Raw genomic sequence first — 19179 nt, forward strand, 5'->3', positions numbered from 1 at the left:
CGTAGAGTTAAAAGTTTATTTATCTAATCTAGGTTTTCTTACTAATTTATCATGCTCAGTGGCCCATGTTCCTACAATCCCTGTAACTGTACTCTTTTTAGATTCACTGCTATTTGTGTAAGTTGAAGATGGTGAGAACATTAATAATAATTAATAATAAATGAAGGATAGCTCTTCTCTTCAAGAATTTTCCTTATGATATTGTCTTGCTGAGAACAAGACACAAAATAAAGCTGATACTAGAATAAAAAAGAAGTGGTATTTTCAGTGTACTTACTTGAAAATCCAGAAGATCAGCATGGAAGCAACCAAAGCAGCAATCGACAAGGAGTGACCCACGAGAGCCAGGTAATAAAGAACATACGCATTCTAGAAGAAAGAGTTGGTAAAACTTGTAAGTAGATGAACAAAAGCTTCAATTTCTCTCTCTCTCTCTCTCTCTCTCTCTCTCTCTCTCTCTCTCTCTCTCTTTCTCTTTTTCTGTCTTTATTTTTTATTGGTTATTTTATTTATTTGCATTTCAAATGTCCCCCTTCCTGGTTTCTCCTCCACAAACTCCCCATACCATGCCCCCTCCCCTTTGCCTCTACAAGGGTGCTCCCTGACCCTAAGAATAAATTAATTGAAAATACATCTTAAAATTATAACAACTATTTCAGTGGATGAAATTATTTCTCTATATAGAGGTGTATACAGAAATCAAGTAAGCCATTTTCAAAACACAAAACTCCTTGAGATGAATATCATTCAGAATATCAAAGGAGTAATTTTAAATGCATTAAAATGTATTGTCCCTAATTATAGCAGGCAATCCACACAGGTTGTAAGTCCTAGGGTCCTGTTATCTGCAACAGTTTTTATCTAACCCACTGAAGTGAATCTTTGGAGATTCTTCTGACCCCTGACACTTTGAGTAACAAGGAAAGACAAGAGAGGTAAATAGCTCAAAATTCAAGAAGATATACCTTCATATACCAATTTAAATAAAATTGGAAAATATCATTAGTATATTCTTGGCTGAAGAAGCCAACATTTTCTTTGACTCTATTATGTTAGTTGACTCTAAATGATATCTTCCTTCATAAATTTACGTCATAGTTTCTTTTTCTTGGTCATCCATCATCTTTCTTTTTCTCATAAAATAATTTTGTCATACAAAAAGAAGAGGTTGATCCACTCATTTGTCTCTCTGTTTCTGACCTTGCCTCTCTCTAGATCTTACCATCTTGACTTATTATTTAGTCACTGTTGTCAGTTATAGAAGTGTATATATGTATATATCTGCTGCTGATGGAGTTGTTTCATTTACGTTTTCATTAATGCAGATACTATGTGTATAATTTTGCAGATATAAATTTTCATCTATTGACTTTTGCTCTGACATTCCTACAAGTATTTGTTAGGTCTTTATATGAACAAAATGTAATGGAGGTAAATGTAATAGAGGTAAGGTGGATAATTTCTATGACTTCTTAGCAAAAAGTCATATCTATGTATTTTGATTATCTTAATTATTGTTAATTGCCCCATGGAGGAATGGGATTAAATAATTTTGCTGAATCTTGTCAAAACATGCAGAAGTCTATGCGTATAGTTATTTGTGCTAAAAAATGCTGCTGTTTTAGATATCAGGGGTTTTAAATGAATTAGCCAACTTTTTTTGAACAGTGTCCACAGTGCAGTTGATTTGGTGACTACACACACACCACAGAACCATGTTGTTCTGAATTTTACCTTACTACTATCCTTCTCCTAACAACAATACTTCCCATCCTTACAGGCAATGCCAATGATGTGGGAACAGCTGTTCTGTAAAAATAGTGAATCAAAACTCAAGATAACGTTTTAGGGGGGAGGGGTGGGGTTCTGAGGCTTTTTATGAAAACTAATGGTCAACTCCTATTTTTTTTTCTCCCAGGAATATAGCTTCTAAAAATCCACATATAACTTAAGTCTGTCTCATTTTATAATATGACTCAATTCATATTCTTCAGAGTACTCTGTTTTAAATGGATATTTATTCTTCTGAAATAAAATTGTCTAAATGTATACAATTAAATTAGCAGCTCATGATCTAGCCACCATCTTTTGTCATTCTCAAGACTCAGAAGTTTGGGGTACTTTAAAATTAAAGTCTACACCGATTTATTCAAATTGATTTGGACTACATTTACATGAAGAACTCATGAAAAGAATTTTAACTATCATATCAAGGGAACACTTTTTTTCCTCACAAGTGGCCAGAGTGTCTGAGGAGGTCAAACACAACAACACTGAGAATTATCTATTTAGATTTGCATTGCTCTTTACACTCTAATGAGAATACTTGTCCTTTTCTATATGAGCCTAATTAACATGCACTCATGAAGTTCCTTACATAGTCATGCCACTTCTCTAAGACTTCATTAAATGAATAGACATACATAGATATATATATCTATGATGCAGAATAGCTAAGAAATTTGTTATGAGCCCACTAGCTTTGATTACCTCATCTGTTCTTGTGACAAGGTGGTCCACCAGTCACCTGGCTTTTACTTAGCTTGGTTATGTTGCTGTGATTTGTTTCAGTTTTAATAAAGGAAAACATTCATCTACTTTTAAACTTTTCAACAGCAAAACAAAGCATAAAATGCTTTTAGTTTCTGACTCGGTAATTACTTAATGCACAAGCCTCTCTCTGAAGGAAATGATTGCACATGTTAGAACTAAGAGGACAGTTCAGAGATGCTCTTTATAGATAAATATTGATGTTATTTCTTCCAGCTATGAGGGTAAGGGAGTTGGTGGTAGATTTAATAATCTTTCAGATTTTTTAATGTAGTTAAAGACAAAATAGTATTTGTTTCCTTACTCAATAGACTTAAATATATGTTCTTTAACTCAAGACCGTTACATACATTTCATAGCCTGAAAGGGCACAGGTATTAACAAATCAGAGTAGATACCTCTGACAGTTGTCTAAACTGCCCCCACTATATCGATGGGATGCTGGGAGGCTCCACCCACCCAGTAGTAAAACTAAGGTCATACCCAACTGGGGCCCTAAGAGAGAAGAGCTTTAGCTGGTTGCTCTCTGATAATTAGAGGTTCTGGAACTCTCCCAGGGGGAGAAAGATATTGATGAGTTCTTTAAAATGCTGCCTAATTTCTAGCACTAAGGAAATCCCATCATCTGCTCCGTGGAGAGTAGTCATATCTGGCTTGATTCCACATTCAAACAGAAGTATTGATGCTGAGCACCAACAAGGAAGGAAATGTTATTTTTCTCTAATCCCCTTCAGAAACCCTATTTCCTTACATTAAAAAAAAATATGTCGGTGTTTTTTGTTTTTGTTTTTTGTTTTTGTTTTGTCAGTAGGTTAGTTTTGTTGTTTTTTGTGATTTGGGGCAGCAGATATTTTATAGTTTTACATTCATTTTTGTGCATAAATAGTGGCATTCTCATCTAATACAGAGATTTGAAACAGAACTTACTTGCAGTTTCTCAGAAGTGAAAGCGTTGCACAGAGTGTAGTTGGACCAGGTTCGGTTGCTGTCGGGGTGTCTAAACCACTCTCCATTTTCATCACAGTATTTTGAAACCTTTTCTGTTAATAGAACAAAATGGTAACATATTAGTACATCAAATCCCAACAAGAAAAGTAATGGCTTAAAGCTTACAGGCTGTGCCTGAGAGTGAATCACACTGTAGAACTTAAACGTAGAGATAACATGAACCATTTTGCCACTTGGACATTTAATGCTGAAAGAGTGAGTCCAAGGGTCGGGCTTCTCAGACCTCCATGGTAACCATTCCTGTTCACGCTATAAATGACTCCTGGGCAGTACATCCTCTTCAGAATTCCAATACTGACACGAACTTTTTCACTATTTGCTTCTGTGTAGTAAACGTGTGTTTACATATTCCTGTATATGTGCAGTTGTGTGTAGAGGCCAGGGTAGATGTGTTTTGGGATTTCTCCAATTGTTTTCCACCTCATGTTTTGAGAAAGCACCTCTCAAAGAACCCGAAGCTCACCAATTTGGCTAATTAACTTGGATGGAACCTTTTGCCTCCATCTTCCCAGGACTGGGATTTAGATTTGTGCCCCTGTGCCCAGATTTTTTTTTAATGGCTGCTGGGGAACAAACTCTTGCTTTCACAGATTTGTTGACTAATACTTCCCAGTCAGCCCGCACCATCTGTCTTATATCAAGCATTTCTTCAAAAATGAACTTCTGGCATTTCACTGGAGTATTTTTGTGTTATTTAGATGTAACCTTATGCCAACAAAATCATAAAGAATTGAAATGTGTTGAAAAAAGACACATTGAGCGTATTCTTTTTGTTAGAAGTGAATTTGTCTCAAGAAAAGATGGCTCCATCTGAAAACTAGACTGAAAAGATGGATCTTTGACTGGAAATCTCTCCTTTGCTTATCAAGGCCACGCCTTTTAGTCAATATTTCTAGCTACTTTGGCAAGAGTCCATTGCTACTTTTGAACTGGCATACTAGACCTCAGTTGTTGGGAAGGTTTTTGTGCCAGTCAAATCACCTTTAAGGCAATGGCAGATTAACATAAACAAGGCACGATTTGTTGGGAAGAGGTAATAAAGGCCTGAAGGATTCTCATTGTAGAGCATTTGGTTCCAGTTTACAGGAATGCAGCTCAGAGGTAGGGCACCATACAAAACCTGTTCTTTCTATGCCATCCTTTAGAATAGAATGAGATTCCTAGACATGTTTGACCAATGCTGACATTTAATTTATTTTTCATTGGTTTAAAAAGCATCCCTTGTAATTATACTTTGATTATCTCTATTGTTCTGGGTTGGGATTTTGGCTTCAATATCAAGTGAGAAATTCCCTTGAGGAAACCCCCAAAGTATCTCCCAAGCCTTGTCTCAGTGAAGGGTTCACATCTTGCTCTTATGGGAATTCTACAGATACTTAACACACCTATGACCAGGTCAGATCGTTTGACCCTTGGAAAACAATATTATCTTTTTCTAGAGACTGATATATTATGTCTCTAGCTGATGCTATTTAGTTTCATCATCTGTAATCTTCTCTAATTAAGGCTTATTTAGCCTTTTAATAACCTTCTAGATTTAACTTAATGGGACAGGTACTTTTTTCTTCTAGAGTGTCTGAGTATGATTTTTCTGGCTCTGATCAGGCAGATCCTATATTAAGTAGCTAACCCCCTCTGCTGTCTGCCTGACCAGGCACATCTGGTGTTATGCTTCCCAATGCCCAAATTGTTGAGTACATTTATTTGAACCTGCCAAGCCTTGATCATGTTTATACCAGGATTTCCCCCACCTTTTATTGCTCAATTCCATTTCCTTTTTTTTTTTTTAATCCCATTTCCTGCTCACATCTCACTGTCTAGTAGACAGCGGTTGTGACAATCTCCCTGCATGGCTTTACACCACTCCTGAGTATTCCTTGTGGAACCGCCTCAATCCTAGACCTTCACACTTGTATACACGAAGAACCTAAACTAAGTGACCTAAGCCTTTAAAATCACCCAGAACCTGACCCTCCTAGACTGTCCTCCTGCTTAACATTCCAGGTTGGCATCTAACAATATGTGTGTGTGACAGGATCAAGCCCTCCAAAAGCAATGTGCCTGCTCTTAAAGGTTAGTGAATATATTCCAACTTATACAAGCTATGAAGGTTAAGAAATATTCCAACTGGTAATAAGGACACATGCTCCACTATGTTCATAACAGCCCTATTTATAATAGCCAGAAGCTGGAAAGAACCCAGATGTCCCTCAATAGAGGAATGGATACAGAAAATGTGGTACATTTACACAATGGAGTACTACTCAGCTATTAAAAACAATGAATTTATGAAATTCTTGGGCAAATGGATGTATCTGGAGGATATCATCCTTAGTGAGGTAACCCAATCACAAAAGAAGTCACATGATATGCACTCACTGATAAGCGGATATTAGCCCAGAAACTTAGAATACCCAAGATACATCTTGCAAAACACAAGAAAACCAAGAAGGAAGACCATCATGTGGATACTTCATTCCTTCTTAGAATAAGGAACAAAATACCCATGAAAGGATATAGGTACAGAGACAAAATTTAGAGCTAAGATGAAAGGATGGACTATCCAGAGACTACCCCATCCGGGAATCCATCCCATCATCAGTCACCAAACCCAGATACTAATGCACATGCCAGCAAGATTCTGCTGAAGGGACCCTGATATTGTGGCCTCTTGTGAGGCTATGCCAGTGCCTGACAAACACAGAAGTAGATGCTCACAGTCAGCTATTGGATGGAACACAGGGCCCCCAATGGAGGAACTAGAGAAAGTACCCAAGGAGTTGTAGGGGGCTGCAACCCTGTAGGTGCAGCCCTGTAGGTGCAACAACCCCCTGAGCTCGAGTCTCTAGCTGTATATGTAGCAGAAGATGGCCTAATCAGCCATCATTGGGAAGAGAGGCCCCTTGGTCTTCTAAACTTTATATGACTCAGCACAGGGGAAGGCCAAAGTCAAGTAGTGGGAGTGGGTGGGTAGGGGAGCAGGGGCGGGTGTGGGGTATAGGGAACTTTCGGGATAGCATTTGAAATGTAAATAAATAAAATAATAATAAATTAAAAAATATATTATTTAGTTCTAAATCGAGAGATCTCGACACCATGTATTGAGTTGGATTCACTTGCAGCCTTGTGTTAAATGTTGTGAGTATAAAACGAGATAATAAGTATAGACATGCTTTGCAGTGTGAAGGTTGATGAGGTTGATGTTCAGTGTGGCACGTCTCTATTTAACGTCAATAGCTGAAGTGGATTTGGGTCTGCTTGTCCACTTGACACATTTTTATTTATAACATACAAACATAAAATGAAACCAAAGAGCTTACCTGCTGTGTCAAAGTCCGGGAAGTAGTCAGGGCAGTGCTGATAGGCTGTGGCTCCAGCGGGAGTGTCATCCCAGCACATCCAGCCGTCCCAGGTGCGGTTGCAGTACAGACCTGGGAATTCAGGAAGAAACCAGCATTGAAAACATATGGCTTAAGGAAAAGAGAATGTTTTCTGAGGTGGTTACAGAGGCTGGATCTTATCGCTTCGGTCATGACCAATCACATTTCAATTGAGCCGTTCTCCTTTTTTTTTTTTTTTTTTTTTTTTTTTTAAATAAACTTTCAAATGATTTTGGTAAAGTGGTGGGGAAAAATCTCATTGGATGGCAGGCAGGGTTCTCATTTTACTTTTTAAGAGGCTCCGAAGTTGGGCTTCTCATAAAGCAAGCAGCCCCAAACGATGCATTTCTGTCCATTTAGTTAATTGTAGAGGAAATCTAAAATGTAGCCCAAGGAAAAAAATTCAAGGGCTCTGAGGAATGTTGATAAGTTTTTACTTATTGAAAAATTTGCCTTTTTCAAAGTATTCAACCAAGAGGTTGAATTTAAATTGTAATACTTATAGTTCATGTAAGGTGAGGCACATTTTTCTACCTTTATCTTCATAACAGTAAAGAAAAATTCAGCTATGGCATTATTTATCGAAACTGATAACACAAATTAATGCCTCAAAAATCTGAAATATATTTACATTGGGATGAGGATATGTTCTAATTTAATAAAACATATCGCTATGTTGCATCTGATAAACCTTTTTTAAAGATTATTACTTAAAGTAAATGGTGTATATGAGAGCATATTTCGTCACTTTCCACCCTTCTAAATAGCTTTATCTTAGAATGTTCAAGGCTATCCAAAAGCCTTATTGAATCTGCGAAGTTGGTTCAGAGACATGGAAGTAAATTTAAAAGGCTGTGCCAGCGCTTGCCTGTCACAGATTTCTCATTTTTCATTGTCTTCTTTTGGACTTCCACAGCAAGTAAACTATACTTAGCCTTGAAAATATTTGGGGCAGTTACAAAGATTATCCATGCTTACTGAAGCAATTCCCCATGGACTGGGGCTGGGGTAATGACAGAAGAATTAGCAGAGGTTGTCAATGAGTTGTCAACGAAGGAAAGATATACCTAATTTATCCAAACAACTCAGGGTTTGCACGGGTTCCACCTCGGGCAGATTCTCTGTCCATCGCTTTGCATTTCTCTGCTGTCATTCAGTCCTGTGCTGTTCCTGCTTATTAGGTGTGAATGCTGAGTTACTGGGGTAATTTTGTTGTAAGGGCAAATGTCAGCCACAATGATGTTCGATATAGCAGGGAAATCATCATATGTGCTGCACAAAATACACAGGCACACCATAACGTGAAACTGTGGATCTATTCCATTTCAGCTACCCAGCACTATGTACACCTTGGGAAGAAGCAATCTTAAATAATTCTTCACGTGTAGGCTCACACCGTTTCTCTTACCTTCTCCCTCATAAGGGGGCAACTGATGAATCCGGTCATAGCATTTGTACTGAGCATCCAGCAGCTTCTTGCGGCCAACCAAGTACAGGAATGGCTCCTGATCAAGGCCGGAGTCAGTGAGATTGGTAGGAGCCTGAAGAACTGGAGTTGGGCTCTGTATAAAAGGTAAAAAGGTAGTTACTTATAGAGTAGGTAATGAATTAACACATAAATAAATGTGATAATTGTAAAAATATGAAAACATTTCTTTTTTTTCTGTAAGCAACATTTATGTAAAACTCCACATAAAATATTCTATGCTAAAAATGCATTACATTTAATAGTCATAGTCTATTCATTTATATTTGTATCAATGTACAGTTGCTGTTGAGAATGTAGTACAATCACACACACTCACGCACATCTTGATAGTCTATTTTTTGAATTTATTTTCTTTGGAAAGCTTACACATGAACAAAACAAATAACTTGATTTTTAAAAATCTCCACTATTAAACCAACTTTTCCATCTTTGTAAATCTTAAGAATCATGGATTGCATATTTTTAAAAAAAGAAATTATAGGAACATATGCTTCTTCTGTGGACATCTTCAGCTAGGTTTTGCTCAGGTTTGGACTGTGTACTCTGCCAAATCTTGCCTTGTTTATCCCTCAGATCAAAGAAAATAATTGACTTTTAAGTTCGTCAAAGTGGTTTCATTGACACTTGGCTTACACATAGTAATTCATTTTCAGTGAATAAAGCAAATGCAACTCTTGAATATTTATACTGGTACATCAGGTTTCAGAACACATTGACACTGTCTTTCCACTCAGTCACCATCTACAAATCTTTGCTTCCTATAAGTTGTGTGTGTGTACATGTGCATATGAGCATGGCGATCATTATACTGTCTCTTCTAGCTTGTAGTCAAGAGTTCAGTTTTCTCAATCTCTGAGCCTGATGTGCTCTTTAGGAGTGCTAGCCACATTAGGAATAAAGCTTATTTATTGATTTATTTGTTGAGCTTCATGCTCAAATGTCACAGATCCTGTGTCTGTCACTATGTACGGCCCCTGCAATAGCATGCCATCAATGTGAAGGTGTATAGTACAAAATTCAGAGTAAGGTTAAAAATATGGGGCAAAAATATTTGGTGTCAGTTACGGATACATAGAAGAAATTGAGTGGGCTCTTGGGTTTCTGGAGATACATAGAGAAGAAAGACTGTGGGAAGTAGATGAAAGATACACTAATGTTTAGGGACTGCTATGACACTCTGGTGACACCACCGTGACAATGAGTAGAGTTTATGATAGGTAAGTGATTGAAAAAAAATTGGGCATTGCAGACAAAAAAGCAAACAACCAAACAAACAAAAAACAATAAAAAAACCCAAACAAAACCCAACTTTACGTATTTTGACCGATCAAGGTTTTGAAGGCAGTATTATAGTAAATTGCATGCAGCAGCATAGATTCCCACAGTTCAAAGTCATGGGGGTGGGAAGAGGTTGAAAAGTGAAAGTCTGGGCCGTATCACTCCATGGTAGAATAAGAGAACACAGCTCTCAACACTTTCTCATGAAGTAGAGAGATGAAGGCATATCTGAATATAAGGACTGGGAATAGTGATGCCCAAAGGGCCTAGGTATTTGGTCCATACTACTGAAAAGGATGATTCCTGGAGGAAGGGGATATGGAGTCAAATTAAACTCTCTGTCGGGGAAGGTGAGTCCTGTTTTAGACACGCTCACAAGTTGGCTGTGTAGAAACTGTTTACACAGTGAAGAGGGTAGATACTTCTAAGTATTATAACACTTCTACTATTTGAATATCGATTATTTAACATTTAACGCATTTTAGATATATGACATTAGAGAAATTGATGATCCTCGTAAAATAATTAACCGTGTGTGGCCCCTTTAACCACGTCACAAGTCCCAAGTCCCTGACAGGACTCATCTCTCACTGACTTTCAGTGAGAAGTATTTACTGACATTGGCAAGCTGAACATTCCTGAGGATGAACTCCTGAAACAAACAGGTGTGACTCCTGCTCCTGTGGCGCTTAGAAAGATACACGATGCGTGCTCTGAACAGGAAAGACTACAAACAATGACCTCCCCTAGGGACTTTCTCAGATAGACCATTAGAAGTCAGAATGTGCTTTTGTTCAGCTTATGCTTTTCTGTAAAAGAGATCCCTTATTTGTGTTTTAATAAATTTACTCACATTTGTATGGATGTACATGATTGTATTTAAAAAGTCTCAACTAATATGACCAAACCACTAAAAAAGGGAGGATGACAGTGCCCTTGTGGGACAGATATTCAAAGTTTATCTATTTGGAAACCATTTGTGGGCTCACTTGATATGTTTAATTGTGTGCTACCTGCTCATTGTCTTCTAATCAAATTAGAAGCTGGGAATACACACACACACACACACACACACACACACACACACACACACACACACTTTTTTTACTACAAGTTTTAGACATTAGGAATTATTTTCCTTAGGTATGGATCTTTCCAGAACCACATTCTAAATTCTATCCCTGTATGTTTGGCAACTCATTATGAAATGTTCTTGTAACAACTGGAAATTCATAGGAGCCTGAGGGAAACACTATGTGTAAGGATGCTAGATAGAAAAACTCTACACTTGTGTTTTCAGCAACATCTTTATTAGGTTTGATACATTGTGACATCATCAGTAGGAGTGGGGATAACATGAGGGAACATGAGGGAGAGTAGATATGGGTCCGCTGATGGGAGCAACGTCACATTTACCATTCCTGCAATACTGAAACAAACCCCAGTGAACTTGCTTTGGAGCTTGGTTCACTAGAGATTGTTTCAACACTGAAAGAATGAAAACTCATAACCTCTGTTGTCAGAGAAGTCACAGAAGTCTGGGCTGCTCCCAGCCTGGTCCTTGCTTGAGCATTGAACTCTTCAATGACTTTCTTCCTAAATAACATGCACCTTGGAGTACTTCATTTACAGATGAATAGATGGATAGATAGATGATAGATAGGCAGATAGAAATATACAATATTTTTCTAATAATGAAATTGGTACTGCTTAAAATTGCATTTATATATAAACATTTTACATTGTTAATTAAACTTTTCTGATAATTTCATGCAAATAACATGGCTAATGAGATAGCATTATTTTCAACAGTAATAAGAAAAACTAAAGCCAGCAGTGATATCATAAGACAATCAAGCAATATGCATCATATGAAGCAATTTGACTAATTTATTATTATTGGGCTTATGATGCAACAAATATATAACGCCATGCTTATATTAAGGTGACGATGAGACACAAACATGTCACGTGTCTTTAAAAACTAACCAACCCACAAACCTATATCTTATTTGTTGTTCTATGTAACAGTTTAGCTGCCATATGTGTGGTGTCATTCTGGAAGACTTTAGAAGGTGTCATCACACATATGACAACCAAGCTGCCACCGCCACAGTCAGCAGATGAGGCGTCACCAGGTCCTGTTGTAGGTTCGGAAAACTCAGCAGTACATTTGCTAGCATGGTTTCTGCCCTTACGGGACTTACATTCTAGAAGGTTTAACTCATAATGACCATGCAACACAGAAGGAAATGGCCTCAGGGGACATGACTTTGTGCTAGGGTCAATCCTACTTTGATAGGAGTTAATCAGTTTTCTTTTGGGTTACCAGAGGTTTCTAAAAGTACCATAACAGCCTTGGCCTGTTGTAGAATGTTGTAAGCAGTTCTCTTGTACTTAGATCAGGCTCACTAGATCCATCAGTAATTGGGACATGGATTCAGACCATACTGTTGAAGGTGATGTGATGCTGTGTCCATAATTTTGATACAAATCGACACCAATAAAGTAGTCTAAGGCAATTACACCTCTAACTAGCCAAATCTTTATGAGTAAAGAAACATGAAGTTTTATAATACAAATCTGAACTTAAAAGGCACAAAAGAGTTATAGAGTATCAGTGGTTCCTAAAGTACTGAAGATTCTTAGTTTTGATCAGAAATACATCAGAGAGAAATCAAGGGCTAGACTGGCAGAGTTCAGATGTTTTAAAAGTATAGAAGAGCTCGGAAGCCACAATCCAAATCCACATTTCAAAACCATGTAAAAAATGTATACAGGTTGTCTGTACTATGGATGTGACACAAATTATTATGAACTTCCCCAAACAAATGGAATTTAATTGTCTGGATAAATTATAATCAAAATGAGCAAACATCCAAAGGACATTTCTCACATCCTTCAAGAAGGATGACAGTTTGGAGAAGCCCAGTTTTGGCTATTTACAGTTGCCAGCTCACCCACACTCAGACACTCCTCTCTACTCTACATGACCATCAACAGGAAACAGAACAATCTTCACTCACCACTAGGAGCAGGAGCAGCAGGGTGAACCTGTTCACGAGAAGGAACCTCATTTTGGGTTTGCGGAGAGTCCGCCTTTTCCTGGAAAAAGAGTAATGAAGATGTAAAATGGTATAGCTCTCAGATCCCTCTCCAGACACACTACATACAATGACATGGAAACAAGACTATTATGCCCATGACATACTTGCAGGTACATGTTACACTGTTCCTTCTGTCAAGTGAGCTATTGTCCATAAAGCTCTATTAAAATTTCTGACCATATCTATTGACATTTTCATCAGCTAAAATGAGATTTCCTGGCTTTAAAAGATTTTAAGTTGAATGAAACAGTTTATTACAGGTTGTAAGAAAAATGGCAAGATCTATTTTGAACATGGAGGATGGAAAGCCAAGTGAAAGATGTATGAAGAAGGAAATCAGCTCATGAAATACATTTTTTAGGGAATCAATCGGTATATAGGTACAATTTTAACACTAGCCTTAAAATTAGTATAGTTTATTATTATTCATCAAGTTTAGCAAGTCATGTGTTCTGTGCTATAAAACAAACTATAGGATACAAAATAAAACACCCACCAGAGCATTTATCAGCTAAAACTGACTTTCAAGACAATCTTGGTATTTTTTAATTAACTGATCTGAGAAGCTAAGTATTGCAGTTGATATATACATACTACAGATAAGGCATATACAACATATGCATTATATCTGAGCTACTTAAAGAGGCTTAAGTTTAACAATAAATACGAAACTTAAAATTATGTAGCTACTTTTCATCTCAGAACTAAAATAAAGAAAGTCTAATAGAGAAGAACAATCATGTTGACTTCAACAGTATGTGTCATCAACAGAAATTGGCGAAATGCAGCGGTGACATAAGAAGTCACTTCATGGGGCAGGAGCAAATGAAGCCTACGGTTTGTGAAAGATATGCAACAGGAAGTCAACTCTTAAAGTTGTCTAAGAGCCCCAAGTATTTTTCCATAAATACGGTCCTTTAAATTTAAATTTTCTATTGGTAATGCATTTCTTACACAGCAAAGAATGAGCGCTTCAGTCAAGAGCTCACTGGTCTTGCTCAAGAACCTAATAGTGAGAGCAGATCACTCTGTCCCAAATATCCAATAGTCTTATGAGCTCACAGCTATCATACATGGAAAGAGGGTAAAGAGGTGAAAATGTAACTAGTCTCCACATTTTCATCATTAGGACTTGGTGGGGGGGGGAACAGTATTTCGATTAGGGACAAGAGATTGTAATTACTTCTTAAGTGGCATAATCACCCTTTATACTATCTCCATTGTCTTAGCTACAGATTGAAATTGGAATCTATAAATTGTGCATTGTGCACTTGCCTCTGTGTGAGCGAGCCATGCTCACGTCACATACTGGTGCAATAGTACGCAGAGACTGCATAGTATCATTTTTGAAATGCCATCTTATATTCTGGCCATCAATCATCAGTACTGATTGATTTCATATCCACTCTGTAAATTAGATACAAACACAACATGCTTCTACGCTAAGTAAGGCACTGTGAGGAATGTGGGTGATCTGGGAGAGGGACAGTTCTGGGTAAGTTTCACGTTAGGAAACTTAGCTCTTGGGAGAGTTAGGGAGTCAGTATGTGTTATAAATTAGGATGTAGACAATAACTAGGATGCAGATTGGGTGAAGCATTCATCAACACTGTGGAAATGCGGATCCAGTAATTTCTGATTAAGAGGACCAGAGTAGGGCCCATAGTTTGACTTAGAGTAGGATTGTGAAAAGCAAAGGCCTGCTAGAAAGAGAAAATAGAAACAAAGTGTGGTGACCACAAGGAGGGAAATTGAAGGATATTAAGTTGAAGAGTCTAATTTGACTGGTACATACAGCCTCATAAATGCTGAAGACAAGTCAGGAAAGCAGACTTTTCAGTATGTACGAAACTTACTAATTACAGCACCCTTTGTCACTTTGCATGAGCACCATATATCCTGGCAGTCTTACTCAATGTTAGTCTCATGTAGGCAGTTACTTTTTAATGTATCTATGTATGTCTGGAACCTCTTGTAATCATTTGAGTGTGACTGTTGATATCATTGATAATGATGCTTTTTTTGTGTGTGCTAAGAAAATAAAAGAAACAATGAAATTTGAGTCTTCATAGCCTGCCTTCTTCACACTATGGTGGTAATAAGTCAGGGTTCCTATTTCCTGTATCATTCTTTTGTATTTCCCACACCAGAGACTATCACAATTATCCATACATTGTCTGAGTGTGAAACTAGGGACCAAGCTAGGTCTCAGGCACTTCTCTATCTCTGCCATCTAGTTCTCAGGACTATCTGGTTCTCTGTGTATCCCAGAGTCTTCTAAACTACCTCCGCTCTTTGCAACCTCCAGCAACCGTGTGCAGAGCTGTGTCATTACTTAAGGTGTTGATACCTTCACGTCATCTCAGTGCTCAGATGAGTGTGATCTTGTTTTTGTTCCTACTTCACAACTGCAATTTTGCTAGTTATAAATTGTAATGTAAATCTCTGTGTTTTTTCCAGTGATTCTGGAAAAAGGGTCATTTCACCCCCACCTCCAGACTGAGAACCATTGCTTTCAAGGATTTTCCTAGTTTGTTTTAATACGGAAACTTGCCTGTTAAGCTGCCTATTGAGATAATACTAGCTATGTCCACAGTATTGCTTTAATTTCTCTTACTCGCCTTCAGGAACTCTGTTTGCTAATGATTTTAAGGATATTTTTAACTCAGAAGGAGCTTAGACCTGAATTAACAATATTAAGTAAATGCATGTTGTTCAAATATATAACCACCATTTCTACTGAAACATCTTCCAGGCAGGACAATCTCTGGCTGTTGGCCACAGAAAATGTATGAATGCTCACTAGTGCTAAACTAACCCGGTGGCTTGCATGCTTTTGTTCTTGTTATTATAACCTTGATAAACATTGCATTCCATATTTTATGTTAATGTTTGCAGAAATAAAAGTGGGATAGAATGAGGTGGGGGAGAATCTATTATATGAATTATGAATTGCAGAGGATGGTCAAGTGAGTGTGATCCTTACAGACACCATTAGATATTTCATCTGGTACAAGGGACCAACTTCCTTCTGATTTCCGATTCTAGCAGCACATATTTATTTGTAGAAAAAGTACGACCTAGAGCAATGTAATCATCACATAGATTTTACTTTGTGATCCTGTAATGCCTCACTCACTCTGTCCTCCATCCAAGTTTTAAAAGCAAACACTCAATGTTCTAAGTGTTCAGTGTCCTCCACTGTCATTCCCTCTCTCTTCGTATCCAGAGGGAAAATTGCATTACTTTCCTGTTCATTACAACAAAGTAATTTGAGTTTCTGAACACAAAGTAACTTCACACCAACAGAAAAGATTGAAAGCTGCCAGTTGTTCCTCCTGATATTCCCTAAGGAAACTGACTTAGCTTATCTACCCCATGTAGTCTGCACATGACGTAAAGGCAGAGGAACATACCACATGTATGCCAGTCTTAGTGGCCAGTCTTGGCTCTGTACATCCTTGTTGAATGCACACATGGTTTGCCTACTCACATATATACACAGAGACAATAAATATACAAGGGAGAGAAAATTAAGGAAGGACACATAGCCTTTTTAAGAGCATTAATGTGGAGTGAGAAAATGTTCCTTTAAGAGCTGCTATCTAGCAATGATCAGGAGGAAGAAAGACTTCAAGCAAAGCAGACTCTTGAGAAATTGAACAGTGACCTTGGGAGAAATAGCCTACATGTTGAATTAGGTCTCAAGAAAGAATTGTTGGAAAGAAATGCAGAAAAGCCACGGTTTTCCCTGAACCATTGTTTGTGGTATCAGAATCAGGCTAAAGGTCTGTGTTTACATGTAATTAGTTATTTAAATTGCAGAGGTAACATTTTTCTCACTTTTCATCCATGAGAGCCAATATTCCTTATTTACTGAAATCTGGACTCTCTGATTATACTAAGAGTCCTAACATTGGACTGTGTGCCCCAGTCTACAGTCAAAATCTTATGAAAATGTATACCTACTATGTTGAAACCTATATATCCTTTCAGTATGTATAAAGAGAAGTATACATGTATAGCACAGATATTGGCATGATATCTATGCTTATGTAAGGTATTTAATACAAAACAATTGCAATATGTTTATCCAACAAAAGGGAAGTGTAATGATGAAGTACCACTGTCAGGTGGGTATGCTATTACTTTGAGAAGTGAATGTGTTTTTAAAAAGCACATTCCAATTAAAGCATTATATGGGATTAATTTCTGATGCAATTTTACTGAATTTAATCCTTAATTGCGCTACTACAGAGAGTGAATTCTGTTGGGTAATAAACAAAGGGTAAGTGGTGATGGCGAATAGAATGGTTCTTAATTAACCCAGTTGGAAATGAATGAATGCTACCTCAAATGTTTGGAGATTCCTGCTCTGGGTTCCAAGTAAAGAGCAATTTACCATGACGTTAGCGGTGTGGCTAGGCATCTGTCTACATTAACTTTCTCAGTAGAGGATAGGAAGTTGCAGTTGAAAAGGTGGCAGAGATGAGGTCACTACCAGGTCTCTCATTACAGTCCCTGTACTTAGCAACTGCATAGACCACTCCAGATTTCAGAAGAGTGACTGCTGCTGAGACATGGTCATTCTCTTGCTAGTAGTTAGACCAGCCAAACACTCAGTACAGAATAAGCGGATAAGAGTGTCTGCTTATCTATGCACTCACCAGTCATGAATACCTGGGGAGTTAATTCCAATCAGATTGCACAGCTGTCAAAATAGGCACCAGAAGAGGTCATGTCAAATAGCAAAGTGACTATTTCAGGGAAATTCAGATGAGGTTTCTAGTTGTATTGTCCTCCCATTTCCCTTTTGTGGCTAACTGGGTTTGCAACGAACTTCAGGGACCCTTTGTTTCTTTCACCTACTTTGGTCTTTTGCTGTATGTAATACACACAGATTTACACTCACTGCACACATCTTATTTTCACAATCAACAAAAATGTGTGTTAGTAATTTGGACTGAAAATAACTACATGGGGCTAGGGAGATGGCTCAGCAGGCAAGTGTGCTTGCTGAGTTGGTTCCTAGGACCCACATGGCAGGAGAAGAGAACTGACCCCTAAAAATTGTCTTGTGACATTCATACATTGTAGCATGTACACGGACCCTACAAAACAAATAAGTTAAAGTTTAATAAGAAAAATGTAAAAATATAAACAATGATCATACACAGATAACAAACACTGGCACCAATAGAGAAAAGTCATGCACCAACTTTTTAAAAAGATTTATGCTCTTCATTTATAGATGAAAACACATATTTTCTATAAATCTTTAAGTGACAGGTAGACTCTTACCAATAAAGGTTATTAATATTACTTATGATAATAAACAATTATAATATTGTTATTTAGTATTAATGATAAATTGTTACAACAGCTAAGCAATAATAAATATATATATAAAATTTCAAAGTTGAATAATTTAATGTCATGAATTATTGAACAACATTGTATTTAGTGTGATTTTTTTAAACACACGATTAATTTTTTTTATAAATGCACTTCTTTAAGAAATACATTGTAGAATTCAGGTTAATATTTAGGGACTCTGCTTGAGTTTGACTTGTGTTGTTATTTAATTCACAATGTGTAAGTCAAAGATTATGGGCTCTGCTTTTTATTAGAAAAATATCCCCCACCTCCAGATATATGGCAAGTTGTCAGGCCATGTCAAGAACTCCCTGATTGTCTGATGGGTTGTTCTAAACGAGGCGATCTAACTAAAAAACCATTTCTAAAGCATTGGAAGTCTTAATTACTAGATGATCAATAAGATTATTTTTAAAAAAGGTTGATAATCCTAACCACTTTGCACACTAAGAACATCCTCAAACAGAATTAATGGTGGCATAGAAGGCAAAAAGTTTCAGTTGTAATTTTCATGGAGAAAACAAGAATAAGGCCACTGTCCCAATATATCACTCCACTTTATAGGCACGAAACATAGAAAACTGTTATGTAGAAACTGTTACATAGAAAAAAGTTGCCTAGGTTAAATGAAGAAGTGAATGTATGTCAGTGACATTGAATGAGGATTTAGAAAATCATATTGATAACTAGAGATTCTAGAGTAACAATAGTTACTTCTAAAGCTAGGGAGGAGCGAACCTGCATGGCTAAAGATAACCCTGTAGGTAATGAGATCCTGACCTTTTGTTTTAGAATCACTGTTATGTCTTATATATACAAAACAAATATTCAGTATCTACTCAAGGTGTAATAAAAATTCCCTGTAATCCCAACACTTGGGAGGCAGAGGCAGAGGCAGAGGCAGAGGCAGAGGCAGAGAGGCAGAGAGGCAGAGAGGCAGAGAGGCAGAGAGGCAGAGAGGCAGAGAGGCAGAGAGGCAGAGAGGCAGAGA

The 19179-nt window shown here is 37.4% G+C and overlaps 1 protein-coding gene across 3 annotated transcripts in view; it reads right to left on the bottom strand.

Moving 5' to 3' along the window:
* Positions 1 to 19179, bottom strand: part of Calcr (calcitonin receptor) — a 79214-nt gene that overhangs the window by 23973 nt on the left and 36062 nt on the right. For all 3 annotated transcript variants that reach the window (XM_021190642.2, XM_021190641.1, XM_021190640.1), the window contains exons 4-8: positions 12732 to 12810; positions 8347 to 8500; positions 6879 to 6989; positions 3478 to 3590; positions 278 to 369 (exon numbers count right to left, since the gene is read on the bottom strand). In XM_021190642.2, the coding sequence (XP_021046301.1) occupies positions 278 to 369; positions 3478 to 3590; positions 6879 to 6989; positions 8347 to 8500; positions 12732 to 12810 (549 nt within the window). The remainder of the gene's footprint in view (positions 1 to 277; positions 370 to 3477; positions 3591 to 6878; positions 6990 to 8346; positions 8501 to 12731; positions 12811 to 19179) is intronic.

Source organism: Mus pahari, chromosome 2, assembly GCF_900095145.1.
Source record: "Mus pahari chromosome 2, PAHARI_EIJ_v1.1, whole genome shotgun sequence".
Classification (NCBI taxonomy): Eukaryota; Metazoa; Chordata; class Mammalia; order Rodentia; family Muridae; genus Mus; species Mus pahari.